This window comes from Stegodyphus dumicola, chromosome X2 (assembly GCF_044657685.1).
Source record: "Stegodyphus dumicola isolate Sdum_Otavi_A_Nest chromosome X2, ASM4465768v1".
In the NCBI taxonomy this organism is placed as follows: Eukaryota; Metazoa; Arthropoda; class Arachnida; order Araneae; family Eresidae; genus Stegodyphus; species Stegodyphus dumicola.
Genome location: NC_140781.1, coordinates 195787689 through 195806087, shown reverse-complemented (window position 1 = coordinate 195806087; position 18399 = coordinate 195787689). Strand labels below are relative to the sequence as shown.

Here is an 18399-nt window from a genome sequence, read left to right as displayed (position 1 = left end):
ACAGTAAGTTATTTTTTGTGCTGGAGACGTGAAAAATAATGAATGTCCTCGGCTGGGACTCGGAACCTGGACATCTCGAATACGCGCCGAGTGTGCTACCGTTACACCACGAAGTCATGCCGAAAGGAGAGAGAAAATACCTTATATACTTCCCCATTTAAAGGGAGACTGGGGATAATCCTTGTGGGGAAGAATCATCAACCTTTTAGTTCGGGCGCTACTGTAGAGACAGTAGGTTTATTTAAATCTGGAGACGTGAAAAATGAGGAATGCCTTCGCCGAGACTCGCACCTATACCTCTCGAATACGTGCCGAGTGTGCTAGTGTTACACCACGAAGGAATGCAGAAAGGAGGAAGAAAATACCTTATAAGTAAGATTAAAAAAGTAGTTCATTCAAGTTTGAGATAGCCATTCCACTTCTTTTTAACACCTCGAAGCGTAACTAGTATTTTCGACTTAGTAGGTAAAATCGCATTTTTTAACAATTAAAATGCGTAGCCAGGATCCTGCCAGACGAAGATCGGGAAAACAATCTGTGAGACATTTCATAGTTGTTCACTATGCGAAGGTAATTTTTGATTTCACTGCTCGAAAGTTTGAAGAAAGAAAGAAAATAGAAGTTGCTGCCACTTCTCTTGATGGAAATATTTGTTAGACGCTTCGTACGCAAAGGATTCAGTGAAAAACGTACACTGTATGTCTGGAATAATTAAGCGTTTTCTTTACAGGTGGCGTTAATTTATGATGAAATAATATTATAGCAAAAGGTCGGAAATGCACTTATTTTTCTGGTTTGATGAAAAATTCATTGATTGTCTGAAAATTCAAAGTAGGATTATTCATAATTCGCTTGATGGTAGCATTGAAAATAGTTACTGTTCTGCATTTCAAGCAAACAAAAGGTGAGTCTAATACCCGTGTTTTATTAAAAATGAAGTATGAAAGTTATAATATTCTATAAAAATCCTCTCGTGACATGTAACAGAATTGATGCCATTTCTGGAATTTAATTATGCTGCTATTGATTTCTTTTTCCATCTATTAATTTATTAGATTCCTTTACATGCCTTTTCATTCCTTTTACTATCTCATCTTGCTGGATAACGTAATTGAATTGGATATTTACTTAAAAGATTCATTTCTTAATTATTTTATTTTAGACTGTTACATATTAAATAACTTAATAAATAGCCATTTATGGGATTATTATTAGTTATTAATTAATACCAACTTACTTAATTGTTACGGACTTCATTTTCATATTGCTATTAAATTTATAAAGTGTCCTAATACACTTCGGATCCAAAGAGTAAAATACAGTGCTGATTATAATTTAAAGCAACAGAACGTATAAGCAACTCTTTAAATCTGCCATTTCATTTTATGTTTATTTCGCAATATTCTCCATGTAATGTACTGTATTTAATCGAAAGTCAAATGTAATTTATCTGCTACATTTTGGCTCTAAAATTTGGTTGGGTTTTAAAATCTTGTACTTTAATAAATAAATTTCCAGAATAAGAGAAAGTAGTTTAATTATCATGCTATAGTGATTAATTACATATTTTAAGTACTAAGTAAACCACCCACGTAACTACACGATGTATGACCTGAATAGCTGCCTATAAGTTTAATAATCGTATCTTGTTAAGCGATTACCCACTACACTGGATACTGAATGCCTAAAAATAAATAAATAATAATTAATCATTAATCTTTCCAAATTATTCTTTCTATGGCATATTAAAATATTGTATTTTATTTTATTGGCTTGCTTTTCACTCTAATCAGAACCATGCTTTAATAAAACATTCGCTTACATTATATTTTATTTTATTTTAAATTTATCTTGAAATGTAAGGGGGGTGTTATACTCGAGGTCATCTTATTTTCGAGTAAATATGGTAGATTGTGCTCTGTAAAAGGTAAGAAATGCGGTTTAATGCAAACATGCTTTTTCAAGCTTATAACTTTGAAGAGGTAATACAATAATATTTACATTAAAGAGATCGCTATTTATTTTTTTTTTAATTTTTATTTTATTTTTTTTTTTTTTTTCAAATTTGGAGGACTTCCTAAAGGAAACTGACCCTCTTATCACATTTTATATGGAAAACCTCAAAAAATATCATGCAGCCAGCCTCTTCGACTGAAATCGAGCCCAGATTGAACATCCAGCGGCTTTAACCACTCGGCAATTGGTGAGGTCAAAATTATTGATGTATATAATCAAAATGTTCTCTAAATTTCAGTCTGCCAGCGACTGAGCGGAAAGAGCATTGAACGCTAACGGTTTGACGTGGGTTCAAATGTCATCGAAAATACTGACTGCATGGGAGATATCGTGTTTTTCTTCGTGTGTGACGCGAGTATGAGTTAGTTTCCTTCAAACGTTTTCCACGAATTCATCTCTTTTCTTAAGCAGATAGCTCTCGTATGCTTTGCCATAATCCAATAATTCTAAGTATTCAGGAGGCAATGGGACTTGGTTACGGATGGCAACGTGCACCCATACAGATCTCCTTACTGAAGTTAGCGAGATAATCACCTGTTTACAGGGTCTAGCCTTTTCACCCAGTGAAACCTAAATAAGCGATAAGCATAAAGTTTGAATTTTTCTAAGCTATGTTGCAAGATGCATTTACCTTGTAGAATTCTGTATTTTTGCACAGTTCTGGCGTAAGGAGAGTACTTAATACCAGCTTATAAGGTTTTTTTTTTTCCTCTCTCCTTTTTATATGTCTTCGGGGTGTAGTGGTAGCACACTCGGCGCTTATTCCAGAGGTCCAGGTTCGAGTCCAAGCGAGGGTATTGCTCATTTTTCACGTCTACTGCTTCAAACAAAAACCTAATGACTGTAAAATTTTATGCTGAGAATGCTAAGGTATTGCATCGCTGCAGCATGCCCATTTATTCTATACTAAAACATTTTATACCAGAATTCGGTAGTGCTTTATACAGTTCTAGACAACATTGCTACTTAGCTTTCTAGAGAATTTTTATTTTATCTATTATGGCAGAACTACTAATTTTCTGTATTGTGAACTGTCATATAATTTAATATTCTCCACTTCTAAAGCATTTTTTCGCAATTCTAGGAAAAAGGATCAAAAGTTAGATTAGTCTTAATTTCTGAGCATGTTAAACACATGAATTAGAATTTTAAATTAGAATTTTTATTAGAATTAGAATTTTAAATTAGAATTTTTATTAGAATTAGAATTTTAAATTAGAATTTTAATTAGAATAAGAATTTTAGATGAAATTTGTCATTAGAATTTTAAATAGACGTGAAAATAATCAAACCAATGTGGAAGGTAAGCTTTTATATGCTCTTTTAAAATTGAGCTCTTTGCTTTGGACATCAATTAAACGTGGTAGATTTCAATCCAGTCGAATGGATAAACAGAAAACAAACATTATTTAGAATCCGAACTAAGAAGACAATTTTTAAAAGGATTTAAACAGTTTCTTAACTCTCTTGGAACAAAAGTTACCTTTCAAATTTTATTAGAAAAAGATTCATGAAACATAAATTTGAATAAATTTCTGAAACTTAGAAATATTCATACATATTTTTGAATTCTTAGGCTAAAAATAAAAGTTAACAAAGTGAAAAGTAAAGCTATCTAAAACGAATAAATAAGCAAAGACAACTTGACACAACGAAAAACCTGTGCGTTTCAATATCAAGAAAGATGCGTAAGCATGAACTCGAGTATATGCATTACTTACCGTTGCAGTTCTTCGCATAATTTAATAAAATACATTCAATTTGTTTTGAGCAGTGACGTACTCAATGGAGATATTTTTAACTCTTAATACTGGTAGAAGTAATGCATAGGAGATTCCTATTCAGTCGGTATGATTTCTGAAGACTAAAATTTAGATTCAACTTTAGAAACAGAGAAACAGATTTGAGTTTCTTAAAGTTAAATTTTATCCTTAAAGCCGTTAATTGGTGCAGAAATAGAATTACTCCCTTACATCAAAACGCTTTAGACATTCGAAATAACATTTTTCTAAATGTTTTCAGAGGTGCTGGATATATTTAGAGTAAGACTGAAACTGTGTCAAAAGTTTATCATATTCACTCAATATGGAAAATTTTGCTCGTGATATAAAGAAATATTGCAGTGGATCATTAATTGAATAATGACAATATGAACGATGGATTTAATTTATTAACGTTAACTACAGTACAACTTAACATAGCATTTGCTCATTAAGCAATATCCATATATTCTATAAAGCGTAATTATTAAAAGAAAAATTGCTGCTTCCTTAAAGTGTAAAGTGCAGTTTACATTTTTGCTTTTCTTTATTTACTCTACCCTCATACTGAGCCTTGTGTATCTTGAGAAATTTGATAAATATGTTGAAATTAACATGTACAGTAATTTTTCTAGACATGGAGATCATCTTAGAAAAAGAGATATCAACAAATGCCATACTTGACATACGTATGTATGTATAAATGGAGAAAACTTACTTTCAGATCTTCAGAGAATGAGATAATGAAAGAGTTTTAATAGTTTTTTGCGCTGTGCGGCCCTTCAGAAAATAAAACTATATTTATTTATAATAAATAAATAAATTTTGTAGCATATCAGTACTTTACCACTTCAATTGGGACTAGTTTTGAGCATTAATCAAAGTTTAATTATTGTTTAAATATACTTAATTTTAAGACAATTGTTTTGAAAGAAGGCGAGGAAAAAACAGGAATAAGTATTATGAATCCAAAATGATAGGCTAACATTGTTAGAGTACGGTGCAATTTAGAATGATAATATTAATTAAGTCTGAGCATGAAAACCATACATCTGAATGCATGTAATGGAAGCTAAATCATTACCGCTGTGTGCCAACCGACTGAATGATTAATCGGTTTGCACACAGTGATAATACTTCATAACCAGAGCACATTGGTTCCATTCCCCCATCCAAAATGTCACTCCCTTTGCAGTTTATCTTCCAGTTTACAGTTCTTTCTTTCCTTTTGCCTTGCAAAGACAGACTTTGGGAAACATGACCTAAGGCGATAAGAAGTAATTATAGTCATTGGCAGGACTTAAGCAGACCGATAAGCAACTTTCCTAAACTTACCGGCTGCCCTGCCAGGTGAAGAAAAGAAAAGAAAGTGTCTAAGGCATACAACTAAATTCTAGTAGATCTAAAAGTTGTAATCTTAAGACACGTCTGAAACGTCAATTAAATTAGTATATATAAAATATGGATTAAAGAAGGGTTTGAACATTATTGTCTGGATAGGAGAATTACAGCAAAATTCAGTAGCCGAAGACATGTCGCTGCAACTATCCAGTGACATAAACAGTTGTAAACGTCTCTCATAGAAGCAGCATATATTCTATAAATAATATTTTTGCCATCATTAAATATTAATGTAATTAAATACCAAAATTCATAGAAAGTGTAATTAATTAAATATTTTGTTTTCTGAGTAATGTATTTATGTATTCAGAAAAATAAATTGAAGTTCTTATGCCGAGTGGAGTGGCAAGAGCGCTGGCGAAATTTTCTTTTCGTAAGTACAGGAAAGCTTAAATTATCTCACTAAAATATTTTTAACTTAAAAATAGTTTTTACATATCAGAATAATCCATTACTTTGTGATCCTTTATCATGTGTATACTTAGTTTAAATAGAAATACGTGGTTGATATTATGCAGAAGAATTAGATTTCGAGAGTATTGCACTAAATAAATAAAGATATTAGCGTCGTTGCTACCCATAGTTAAAACATTCTACCGTTAATACAATCGGATTAACACTCGCCTGCGGCAGATAATAAGCCGGATATATAGCTTGAAAGGTTGGATAATATTGCTGTTTTCACAAATATTTATTCAGCAAATTATCAACTTTTAAAAGATCTTATTTTCAATAAATAACATTAAGAATGTTCTATAAACGTTACTACCATGAGCTAATACACGTTTGTTTCCAAATTCATTATTAATTCCTTCCATATTGAGTAAAATTTTGATATTTTGTTATCTTAGAAAATCTTTTCGAAGTCTGAGTTTTTGACGCAAACGTATTTCTCTTAGAAGTTTTCTGTTTCCACTATTCAGCATTAGTGAGTCAATTTTAAGAATATTCAGTAAAAAAATATATTCAGATCACGTACTTCTGCAAAAACGTAACTATGTAGTATGCATAAGTCTATGCATTCAAGCCCACTGACAAAATGTATATGTAAATGCAAAAATTTTAAGGCATCAAAAGTATTTTATGGGCATTCAATAGCATTTTATACGCAAAGTGCATTGTACATGCAAAATAGATACTCACGTCTCATTTTTAGAAGTGTTTATAACCGATCTTGCTTAAGGTGTGTTCAAAGTAATTTATATTCTGTAGCGTAAAATTCGGGAATGCTGACACTTTTATTAAATATTCATTAAATATAATAAAGCTCTACTGAAAACGTAAAATTTCTTTCAACATATTTCTTTTGAAATGTAATGGTTTATCAGAATAGTATCAGAGGTTAAGGAGATGAAGCGTTCTTATTCATTTTGCATTTAGAAGAGAAAAAAGCGCTTAAATACAGCGTAACAACTGCCTTACTAAATAATAATTTACTTACTAAATAAAAATAAGATTCTTAAGACGGTAGTACTCCCCGCCTCAAAAAAAATCGAATCAAAATTTAAATTAGGCAATGAAAAATTGTAAATTTGGTAAAAGATTTTCCAATGCACGCAGTTTTGTTAATCTCATTTTAACTGTGTAGTTATTGATCTTGGATCTTGGTAAAAAAAGTGAAATGGTTTTCAATTAATTTATGTACTTATTAATGAAGTAATTTAAGAATGCCTGTTTTGTCATAATTTTTATTTTCTACTGATGAAAGTAACTTTGCGTCTCGCAGAAATTTTAATTTAATTTAACGTTGCAAGATTGGATTTAAAAAAATACAGAAATTTGATGATAATAAATTACATTGCACCTCACTTGAAATAAATAAATTTTTGACAGTTAGTTAAACTATAAAAATGTTATATTCATCAGGTGCATATTCGAAATAAAATCTAGGGAATAAGGCATTCGGTATTTTACTTTCACGTTTTCAAGAAGTAGCTTAGGCCCCCATTTTTTCCAAAAAAATGTTTCCTGCAAATTTATTTGCTGTCAAATTGCTCAAGCAAAGTTCAGGGTTAACGTGATGGATTGCTGTTTTATACTCTTTTTCTGCTTTACTGTCGCTATTATTAGCGACGTGTAATGCCCTCTACCAGAAAAAAAAATTAAATTTCCGTTTTGGGATATTTAGATAAAAGAAAGGCCTTAATATGTCTTATTTAAAGCAGTTTATGTTTGAATGACATTGCCATTTTTGTCAGTCAAAGTTTATAATGATTTAACTAATTTTTATATTTTTTACAAAAATAGTCTTAAGTATTAGATGCGAAATAAAAGTCTGCATATTTCATGCATCGATTTTCGGTTATTACAGCAACATTAGTTTTATAAATTTTATAACTATTCTTATTCTTTAACATTTTCCTATATTTGGAAGTTCAGGCCTATATGTAGATTTACTTAACTGAGAATACAGTCCACTTATTACGACGACACTACCAAAGCTGTTTGACTTTGCTATCTACTTAAAATTCAAAAAAAAATTTAAGAGGTAATGTTAACATTACATATAGCTGAAGGTGTTTGGATCCTAAAACTAAGCTTATCGGATACTGATAAAAGAAGCATCAATTTATCTTGGTTTGGTGGCTCCATAAAAGGGAAACTTTGCAGAAGATATCAAAACTAAATTCACCATCAGTTCACGAATTCAGGAGCAAGAAACAGAGGTTATCGATGACATGATTCAAATAACAAGACATTGAAAAAAAGAAGTGAAACAATGAAAACCGTGAAGAACGGAATATAGAGAAAAAAGGAACTCGAAAATCGTACTGAACGGTACACGTATTCGTTTATTTCAACATAAATATATGTGATTATCTTTAGGTTATGAACTTACTTTTTATTGACTACTTTATCACCATACGAATTGCAGGCTAACTCCAATTCTCCTCTTTTCGCCAACACTATAGTAATATAAGTATCATTTTTCTCTTTCTAGAGATTCTTGCTACTAAGAAATAAAAGTGAGCAATTTATTTATCATCAGAAGCTAAATGTGGAAAGTTAAATGAACGCGCGAAGTCTGAAGTCATAAAAGTTTAATTGCTTTTAATTTAGGGTTTCATCATTATGACTTTCGTACTGTGTTTGAAGTAATAACTAAAGGAGATTAGATAAGTAATTCTCTGCGGTAATGAAAATTAATTAGAAAATTAAGGAGAAATTTACAACAGTTTTATCCTCAAATAAATGCTATATACCTGGTTGCTTTATTCAAATTATTATGCTAATTTAGTTGGTTATTTATGGAAAATTGCCTTTATTAATGAGCGAGATGAAATAGACATAAATTAAAATATTTATACTATGTTAATGCAATTCGTTTAAACAAAAAAGAATAGAACTAATCATAATATATTGAAGACTAAAGAAAACGACACAAATTCCCATGCAAATGATTTTTCCTAGAGAACTGACATTTAACGAAACTACCAGTGCCGGGCAGTTTTAACTCAATCCTTGGTTAGCATGTTATGCTACAAGGAAATTGTATTAAATTACTGTATCGTAATAAATATAAGCTTTAATATTCAGTTAAATTCAGCATAACACATTAGAAACAAAATTTTATATTACAGCTAATACAAATAACACTGATTGTAGATATTGACATTACGTCATTAGATATATTCAGCCTAGTAGTTAACAACGTTAATAATGTTCTGAATTAGTTTATATTTTAACCTCATTGTATCTCACAGTAATTTGTTACAAAATACTTAGATTCCGGAAATCTGCTCTTCCTTTTCAGGTTATGAAAAGGAAGCATGATTTCCCTGAAAAGTCGGATGTTCTGTGCACCTAAACCTAGACATAACGTAACTCTGAAAATCCGTTTAAAAACGTAGATAAATCCTTTTACAAAGAAAGTATTTTCAAATATTCATACACAGAAGAAATGAGCAGTAATTTATCATGTAAACTAGTGATTGTAATGAAAAAGCAATAAAAGCATCCCAAGTGTAAGAAAAACAAGTAATCGTGCAATAAATTTGAGGCGTGAGTGTAATTACAGCTTATTTTGCGAAAGGTGTCACTCAAGATTTATCGTCTGCGATTAACCCTTACCACGTGAAACAAAACTGAACTCGCTGAAAGAGAGATAAGCATCCTATTTTCTTTTCTTCTGTTTTCCGAAATTTTCAAGGATTTAGAAATTTATGACAGTATAAAATTATCAAGAAAGCTGTTTCGCGGAATACATTGCACATCCTACGATATACTGTAGAAAGAAACATTTGAAATCTTCCGCGTAAATTCAAAGGGCAAGCGGGTGTTTCGTTCGATGACTCAATCTTAAATAAGGGCGTACAATAAGCTTTTTGTTCTTTCGGTAACATGCGCTTAGGAAGTTTATGAGTTCACAAAGAGATATTTTAGAGAAACGGATTTGATTATATTTGTAACAGACTTTCTTCTTATATAATGTCTGGATACTCAAGTACATACGCAAGTTTGCAGAAAGTGAAGGTAGAGGTCACTTCCTCCCAACTAAATTATGAAACATGCTCTGTTGTAAAGCATCAGACTCTGACCATTCACGTTTAGGATGTGCTTTACTTTGATGCGTAGGGGCAGATTTAGAGTAAAATTGGTAATTTTCTTCTTAACTGCTTTGTAGAACTTGTAGCTCCTGCTTAAAATACGACTTTGATGCGTAGGGGCAGATTTAGAGTAAAATTGGTAATTTTCTTCTTAACTGCTTTGTAGAACTTGTAGCTCCTGCTTAAAATACGACTTAGCAGTTTTGCATTAAAATTAATATACTTTGATTCTCAGACAAATAACTTTACTGACTATTTTATAGCAAATGCTTATCTTCGAGTCGCTTACATAATCTGTGATGATTTTATGCAACGAGTTTAATGACATTTGGAAAGTGCCCAACAAATTTTCATTTTATGGATTTTAAGCCACTTAGTTCAAGAACCTACGGTAAAGTCATTATGCTAAGTACAGATTTTCTTGTAACCGAGTGGTGGAAGTTGGAATAAATAACGGTTAACTTTTGGAAAACAGGAAGACTCATTTGTAATCTCTTACGAGCGGAATGATATTAGCGATAGCAAACGATTGCCGACTGTGACGTCACTTACCACGTGACAGAGGATGTTCTCTCCCTGGGATGAGTTCGAAAGAAGAGCTAAAAAGTGCGTCTATTCTTGGAGCGACTCATCCACATCACACCTTACTGCCCGAGATGTAACTCCTTTATTTACCCTGCGCCATTCTTTTCCAGTACGCCAACGGCAAATAATTAGCAGATGCATGTAGCAACGAGTAACATCAGTTCGACAAAAATGGAATCCCAAAGAATTGAAAACAATCGCGCTTATTCGAGAACTGTTACGACGTCCTCACAGCGTCAGACAAAGACTTTGGTATCTGTCTCATCTTTTGAATCTCATCGCGAGGAATCAGCATCTCACCTTCAAATGATGAGTGAGAAGCGAAGAGCGAAGAAGATTATCGGGCGGTCCATCAGTCTCAACTTTAACACTGCCCATGCACTCAACCTCAGACTGAGGAGAGGTCATGGAATGCTCTCTCCGCTGCACATCAGGCATGGACACCCTGATTTCAGGCAAGTCAGTCATGTGGATCCCTATTTACTTCATTTTTTTTCCTAGAATCAGAAAAGTTTCCATGCGGTGGGGGTGGGATGTCTTTATATCGCGAGCGTGAGCATAAACATTCACTTATCGTAATCTAAAAATTGCTAAAAAAACTTTCTTAAATAATCAAAAACATGCATGCAATATACATTTCGAATATGTTAAGCTAATTAGGAAGTAATATATATATATATATATATATATATATATATATATAAATTAGTCGTTCGTTTTATTACGAGTGGATTAACAGTTAGAATTTGCTAATAATGCTAAAAATGGAAACAAACTTGTTTTGATTTTTGAACCGTTGAATATCTGCAAAAATAATCTAATAGTTAAAACACATCGCTTTCTAAAACTAATACTCAAAAAGCATTTTTGTTCATTTTAGGAAGTAATAAACATGTCTAATGTACAATTTCTTAATCGTAATTGACTCTCTTAGGAAGATTACTTGTTTATAAGTAACTAAAAGACTGACGTTTCTTAAGAAAATTATAAAAATATATATACTTTCAATGTGATTACTTATATGAAACATTATTACTATAAAATGCTTCAAATTTTATGCCTGTCAACATAATTATCCATTATTTTGTTTTGAATACTTTAAAAGATTTCGTAAAACAAATAATATGTTAAGTTTTGTATAGGAAAAGTTCCTGAAATTAATTCTTAAAAATCCTATACCCTGATTTCAAGCAAAAATATATGTGTCTAAAATCATAATTTAAATGCAAGTAATTGTGATTAATCAAAGAAAATTTTTAATTTTTAATTTAGTTTTTCCCTTAACAGTAACTTCTATCCCAAATGTTTATATATACATGAAATTAAAAGTTTTTGGAATGCTAATGTTTCGTTTTTTTTTCCCATGAAGAATGTCAAAGAAAAATTAAATTGATATGAAAAATAAAAAAGAATGAATGGTATCTAACTTTGGTCTTGTAACTGTTAAACAGTAAACCTTAATATTTTTTGTTTATTGTTAAAATAAATTTTTAAATGTCTAATAAATCAAGCAATAATTGCACGATAATATGATTTTCAAAGTAGAATAAAAATGCTAATTATATACATCAGTTTAGTAGTATAAAAATTACTTTTAACATTAAAATTATTTCTTACAAGATGGAAAAAAGGAACACGATTAAACAACTTTTACATGGGCAAAGAGTCAGCAAAGGCTAGAAAATGTGATTCAATAATAATTTGCGTTTTTGATCTAAATACTTAATTTCGATTTGTGCTTTTAGAAGTAAACTCACAGAATGAGGTTTCACAAAATGTATATCAGACAAACCTCTTTAATAGTTATTTGCGGGTAAGTCTTTGTAGCTTGTGTGATTATGTGTACATTCACAACCTTTGAAATAGATAATAATAAAAAGAAATTAAATTTTTACTGCTATGTGATTGAAAACCTTAAGTTTTTCATTTCGAAAGGAAATCCTAAAATGCTAAAAATCGTATGCAAACAATTTAAATTTAGAAACTATATTATAGTTTATGTTGTATGAATATATCATTGTATTTTTACCTCAAACTTCAGAATCAATTGCTTTATTATCTTTAAATTTATAATTATAAAATTCCGCTTTGCTCTTCATGAGCACATAATGAAAGATTTAATTTGAATTTCATTTGCTTGAATTGTTTCTTTTATTACTAACGAAAACGTTAAAAGAAAAAAAAACAGAAATTTCTTTGCGCGTATTAATTTTTAAAGTAGTTTCCCTTTCAGAATCATAGAAAGCATTTATGACTTTATTGTTAGAGTTTTTAATCATAATCTGCATTTGTGGTGCAAGCTAGTAAATTGCAAGAGCACCACTTAAATAAGTCATTAATTAAGTAAGTTTTACACGCTATGGGTAGAGTGTCGCCGCAACAACACAATGATTAATGATATCAGTTTCAACTCCACAATTAACTTTGCGTTCTTAAGTGATATTTGGTTATAAAACGCAGCATTTGTTTAGAAACTAGCTTATAACTGCACGATATCTGAAAGGAAAATTTAGAGATTATTAATACATAATATATTTCCAGGGATTTAATACATTTTAAAAATGTTAACATTAATGTGATATTTAAAAAATTACTTTTAAAAGTCTAACATATTTGTCTGTATTTAACAATTAATATACGTTATACTACCGTTTGAATTTCGTTCACCATATTACTTTACATAATCTTTTAAGAATTATAATTGAAGTGTGATATTTACTCGTTAATCCCGAAATTCCATTGACATTATTTTCGCCTACTTACAAACTTCTGTGTTCCTAAGCGTGGGAACATCATTTCCGCTTCCAAGGTGGTGAGAAATTTTTATTCCTTGTATTTTTTATCGTGTTTCTCAATTTGTTTCTATCCATTTTATTCCCCCATTTTGCCGAATGTTTAAAAGTCAAATTGTAATTAATTAATTTCTAAATGCAAACCTCGAACGAAAACAATTTTCTATAAAATTGGATTCTGATTTCTAATAGTTTTATCGAAGCGAGCATTTTCTGATGCTAAAAATTTTTAAATCCTCAGAATAGTATGTGTTTTCCTTTATTCAAAACAAAAATAATACTAACTCTCAGTAAAACATACATTATTGCTGAATACTTAATTCAGCAATAATGTATGTTTTACTGAGTCCATTATTTCTGAATACTTAATTCCATTATTGCTGAATATTTAATTCCATTGGAGTAAACTAATTGGAGTCTATTATTGCTGAATATTTAATTCTTCGGATGCAATGTCCCAGTTGGTTTTTATTCAGGTAAAACAAAGTTGCTAACTGAAATTTCATTCATGTCTACGAAAAAAGCACTATGTATTATAAAAGCAAAATTAACATGTTGTGAAACATTTTCTAATTCATAGAACTCAGTATCTAAAGTCATTAGTTTATTAGTAAACCTATGGTCTTAAGGTCAATATATTTAATCATGAGATCAAAGGATTTAATTTTTGTTTGAATAGAAGTTTGCGAAAGGTGTAAAAATATGAATCTTCTTGGTTACAGTACTTTTTAAATATTCATTTTGGTTGACCTGCATTACTTCTCATCTATGAATGTATGTGTGTGTGTGATTATGGAAAAGCTTCGAGGGCTATCTGCCAAAGAGGAAGAATGCCTTCGTGAAGGACTTTCTAAGGGAAACTGGCTCGCATACACGTTACAAATGGGGGAAAATCACGAAAGCGCCCATGCAGCCAGCCCGTTCGCGGGATTCGAACCTCGAACCAAACTACCAGTGTTCAGTGACTTTAGCCCTCGCCCGCTGGTGGGTCTTCTCATCTATTTTTATCAAATAAGTTTATCGTTTTGTGCAGTATAACTAAATTTCACCAGCATTTTGGAAAGTAGGAAACTTTGAAAGCCGAGGGCACTTTGGCCATTAGTTTCAGTTTTTTCTGGGGAGAATGAAGTATATTACGATTTTTGAAGTTTTGCCAATACACTTGGCTTAATACCTTTAATTTATCTTCTTTCACTTTAGGTCACTTTATGTAACGATAATAAATGCACTTTATAATTCAAACTAAAAAATCTTTTGGCTATCAATGTACAAACTGAAACCCTTAAAATTATATAAAGAGACAAATTAATGTAATCTAATATTTTTGGTTAAGACCGCATGGTTAAGACCGATGAATGCTGGTAGTTCGAATGCTGATTTCAAACCCAAGCATAGGAGCTGGCTTTTATATGTTAAGTTTTTGCATATTTGTTCTGGCTATATGTTAGGTGTATAGGCCTCGTAAGTTTTGCCAAATCCAATTAATCTAACCCTAAACATAACTTATTTCTCATCATACTCACTTATACTTGGCATGATGTCACTTTATTAAGCTGTTCACTAGACTTCGCACATTATAAGTATAAATATAATTCCACATAACTAAAATTTTGTTGCAAACGAAGCTTAAGCGCAATGTATTATGTACATAAGTAAAAGCAACGTTTGTTTTTCTAAATTTAAAATAAGTTCCTCCTTCATGCCTTATAAATCTGCAAAATTTCTTATTTAGTACCAGATGAAAAGCGAAACCATACAGCCATACTATTGAAATTTGTTTAAACCTATGTTGTTGTTGTTGCTGGTAATGCTCACTTTTATGACGTATATTTTGAGCTGCAGTGAGAATGCGATTTAGCTCAGTTCTGCCACAATTTTGATGGACAGCTCCCTCCCACCAAACTCTCGAGAGGAACTTCGGCTTGCCGTACTATACTGTGCGGAAAATGCCGTACGGAAACTATACATTTGGAAACATTCATGCTTTCTCCGAGATTCGAACCGGGGTTCTTCGGCACGGCAGTCAGTGACGCTAACCACTATACCGGTTGAGTGGCGTTTAAACCTATACTGAGGTAGACAGATTTTCGAGTTACCCATCCTCTTAATTATTACAAAATTTTGTGTAGGTATAGATTTGATGCATAAATATATAGGTTTAATTTGTTGTATAAAGCTGTGATGATGTTTCCATGGGAAAATTTCGAGTTCATTACCTCAACAGAATCATTGTTGAAACTATCATGCCATGCTTATTTAACTTATGAAACTGTAAACTTTGTTATTTAGGACCAGATGAAAAAGCGCAAATACTTAGCACTAGTATGGAACATTTAAACCTAGACTGAGCTTAAAGAGATTTTCGAGCTGCTCATCATCTTAATTTCTAAAACTTTTTTGTAGCTGTAGATTCGATGCATAGATACGTAGTTTTAATTTATTAAAGCAATACTCTGAGAGACTTTGAAAGCATCATTTTTATTCGTAATACAAATTCCTATAACCGATTTAGACATTTAAGTCACTATTTATTCAGAAAGTTTGGCTGTAATTTAATATTAGTTACAATTTTCGCTTCTTGGGTTTCTGTTACTTAACAGCGATATTACAATGAAGCCCATATAAAATTAAATCTCTGTATTAGCGGTTTATAAATTTTCCTTTAAATAATTTGCGTTTTAAGATAAGATAGTTTATACCACTGAAAACGTGTCTTCAGAATAAAAAGTATTACAATATCATAGATTGCACTCGAGTTGAATTTGAATTTTTGCCATAAGTAAAACATTTTTAGAGTAGCAGATTTATTGGTTTGGTTTGGTTTATTTAATTATGGCAAAGCACACTAGGGCTATCTGCCTAAAGGGAGGGATGCCTTCGTGGAGGACTTTCTAAGAGTAGCAGATTTATAAAGAGTAGAAAAGCAGAGTTAGAAATTTATTTTGAAGAAAGCATCATTTGAAACGTGCTTAAATTCTATAATTTTATAAAATTACTGAATTTTAAAAAGCTTAAAATTTATTTTTATATTTGTTTAGAACTTAAATTTTTATTGCTTTATTTTTCTTTTTATCATTTTAATTTATATCTTTGAAGTTCAAAGTATTTTTAATGTAAGAAGTTTGATTTAAAGTTTGATCTATTGGCTATTAAGTTGATAACGTCTTGGAAACGTTCTTGCTTATTGGTTTTGCTGAGGAAAAAATTAAAGAAATTAGAAATATAAAGAAAATAATAGAATGAAAGCGTCCATAAAACCTTTAAAATGTAAGAGCTTTTATAACTGTTTGTAAGAAGTTTCATAAATCTGGTGTGTAAAACCCTCCTCAGAAATTACAGCATTGGTTTACCAGTAAACAGTTTGAGAAACTAAAATTCCTTTTGTTAAATTTCTATTCCTGTCATTCTTAGAAATTTAATGTTCCCTAATGGTTATTCCAGTTGCTAAGTACTCTGCAAACGCTTCTTGAATGATTTTGATAGTAACAGATACTTGCAGTATCTTAAGCACCTTGAAAAGAAGTTATAGATGCTTTCCCCCTTAATCTCTTTAATGTCTTACTAATACTGCTGTTGAAGGTATAACATTACTTTTGTCTTATAAAAAATCTCAATTGTTATTTTTTGTAACTCATAAAAATTCAGATGATACGACCCGACGGCATGCGATTGTAAATAGAATGGAGTTGGGATGAAAATAATCTTTGTATGCTTTTCTGCATTATAAACTCATTCCAATTTAGTTTCATATTTTTGGTATATTCATTTTTAGTTCTGTTTATTTTGATAAGACTCAGAATTCCCAATTTATTTTTAAATGATAGCATGCTTCACGAATATCGAATAAATCGGATAATTTCAGGTTTTTCCTATTTTCTAATCATTTCTGTGATATTTTGTTTTATTTAAATAATTGTAACACTTGCCGAGTGGCCTTTCTCAAACTCAAAAACCTGTTATACGAGAAGTGAAATTATACCTAAGAGAAAATTTTTCTATGTACAGTATTGGGTGTATCAAAAGAGAGTTCATTTAAACAGACATCTTGATCTAATAAAACTGCACCATAATATTATAAGAATTCTGCACACACATGCAAAAACACATGTACAATATAAAGTTATCTGTTAGTTACAGGTTATGTACATTAATGCTGACACTCCTTGGAGATGGTTAAATTCTCGGTTGCCTTATTACTTGTTTAATTCTAGGCAACGAAGTTTTGTAAAGACGTTAGAGCAAATCGTTAGACCGTGAAATTTTATTAGTTTCTCGGAAACTGCCCCAGCGAATTCTTCTCTTCCTCCCCCTCTTTTAAATTACAGTTATGCTTATGATAAGTCACATACATGAGATATTAAGCGACGATAATTTTTAGCAAGATATTTCGGAAGAATTGCGTTATAAAATATCTTATTTAAGATGTAAGGTGTTCTTTAATACCGCTTTATTCCTATCATTCTTAATACATTATATCCTTAATTATTTATAGCAATATACCCGAACACATATAAATGTATAAATTAAGGTAAATAATTATTATTTTTAAGTACTTTAAACGCATTTTAAAAAGCTAATACGATTTAAAATTTTTGCGTAAACCGAAAAGGAGTTCGAATCAAAGTTGAATGATAAATAAGAAGAAAATGCATAAAATCAGAAATAAAAGGCTAAGTTAGATTATTTGAATATGGCAAAGCACGTAAGAGTATCTGCCTGAGTGGGGATTCATAGATGATTTTCTGAGGAATATTCACGTTACACGTAAAGAAAGCCACCAAAACAGACAATCCAGCTTGCAAGTACCCCCAGAATCGAACCCAGGTCAATTAAAAAAATTACGAGGACGAATATAAGCATGCTTAGCCAATTTCTCTTTACAGGTCTGTTGCTGTTGTATCAAATGGCGACACACTTGCAACATAATGGAATCGTCGGGGAGGCCAATTCCAATCGCTCATTTAACTCTCTCAAGATGCACATTAAGTTACCAATTTTGCACCTGTATAAGAATTGGGAAGATACGCCTTAATTTTCATGGAGAACACCTGGAATGACCGATCTAACGGTCTTCCATCTCTCTTCTCCAATCTCCAAGTCTCATGACAGGACTCTCGGCTCTTCAATATTTTAAGTGCCCACATGTCACGCACACACGAACCCAAGCCCAATGATACAGCAGTCTGCAGCGCTAACCACTTTACTGATTAGAGAGGCAAGAGCGACAGATTTATATGAATCAATCAATAGCAATTTCCTGTAAACTTGGTTGGCTATTTTTATTAGTCTTCAAGGAAA

General features: G+C 31.3%; 1 protein-coding gene across 7 annotated transcripts in view; it reads left to right on the top strand.

Moving 5' to 3' along the window:
• Positions 1-18399, top strand: part of LOC118198261 (3',5'-cyclic-AMP phosphodiesterase 4C-like) — a 539317-nt gene that overhangs the window by 315018 nt on the left and 205900 nt on the right. Inside the window, exon 1 of one of the 7 annotated variants that reach the window (XM_085809223.1) lies at positions 9699-10764. The exons of 5 other annotated variants lie outside the window; for them this stretch is intronic. In XM_085809223.1, the coding sequence (XP_085665349.1) occupies positions 10445-10764 (320 nt within the window). In that variant the 5' untranslated portion in view covers positions 9699-10444. Of the gene's footprint in view, positions 1-9698; positions 10765-18399 lie in introns of those variants that run through there. One more of the 7 variants, XM_085809224.1, reaches the window with a different exon arrangement.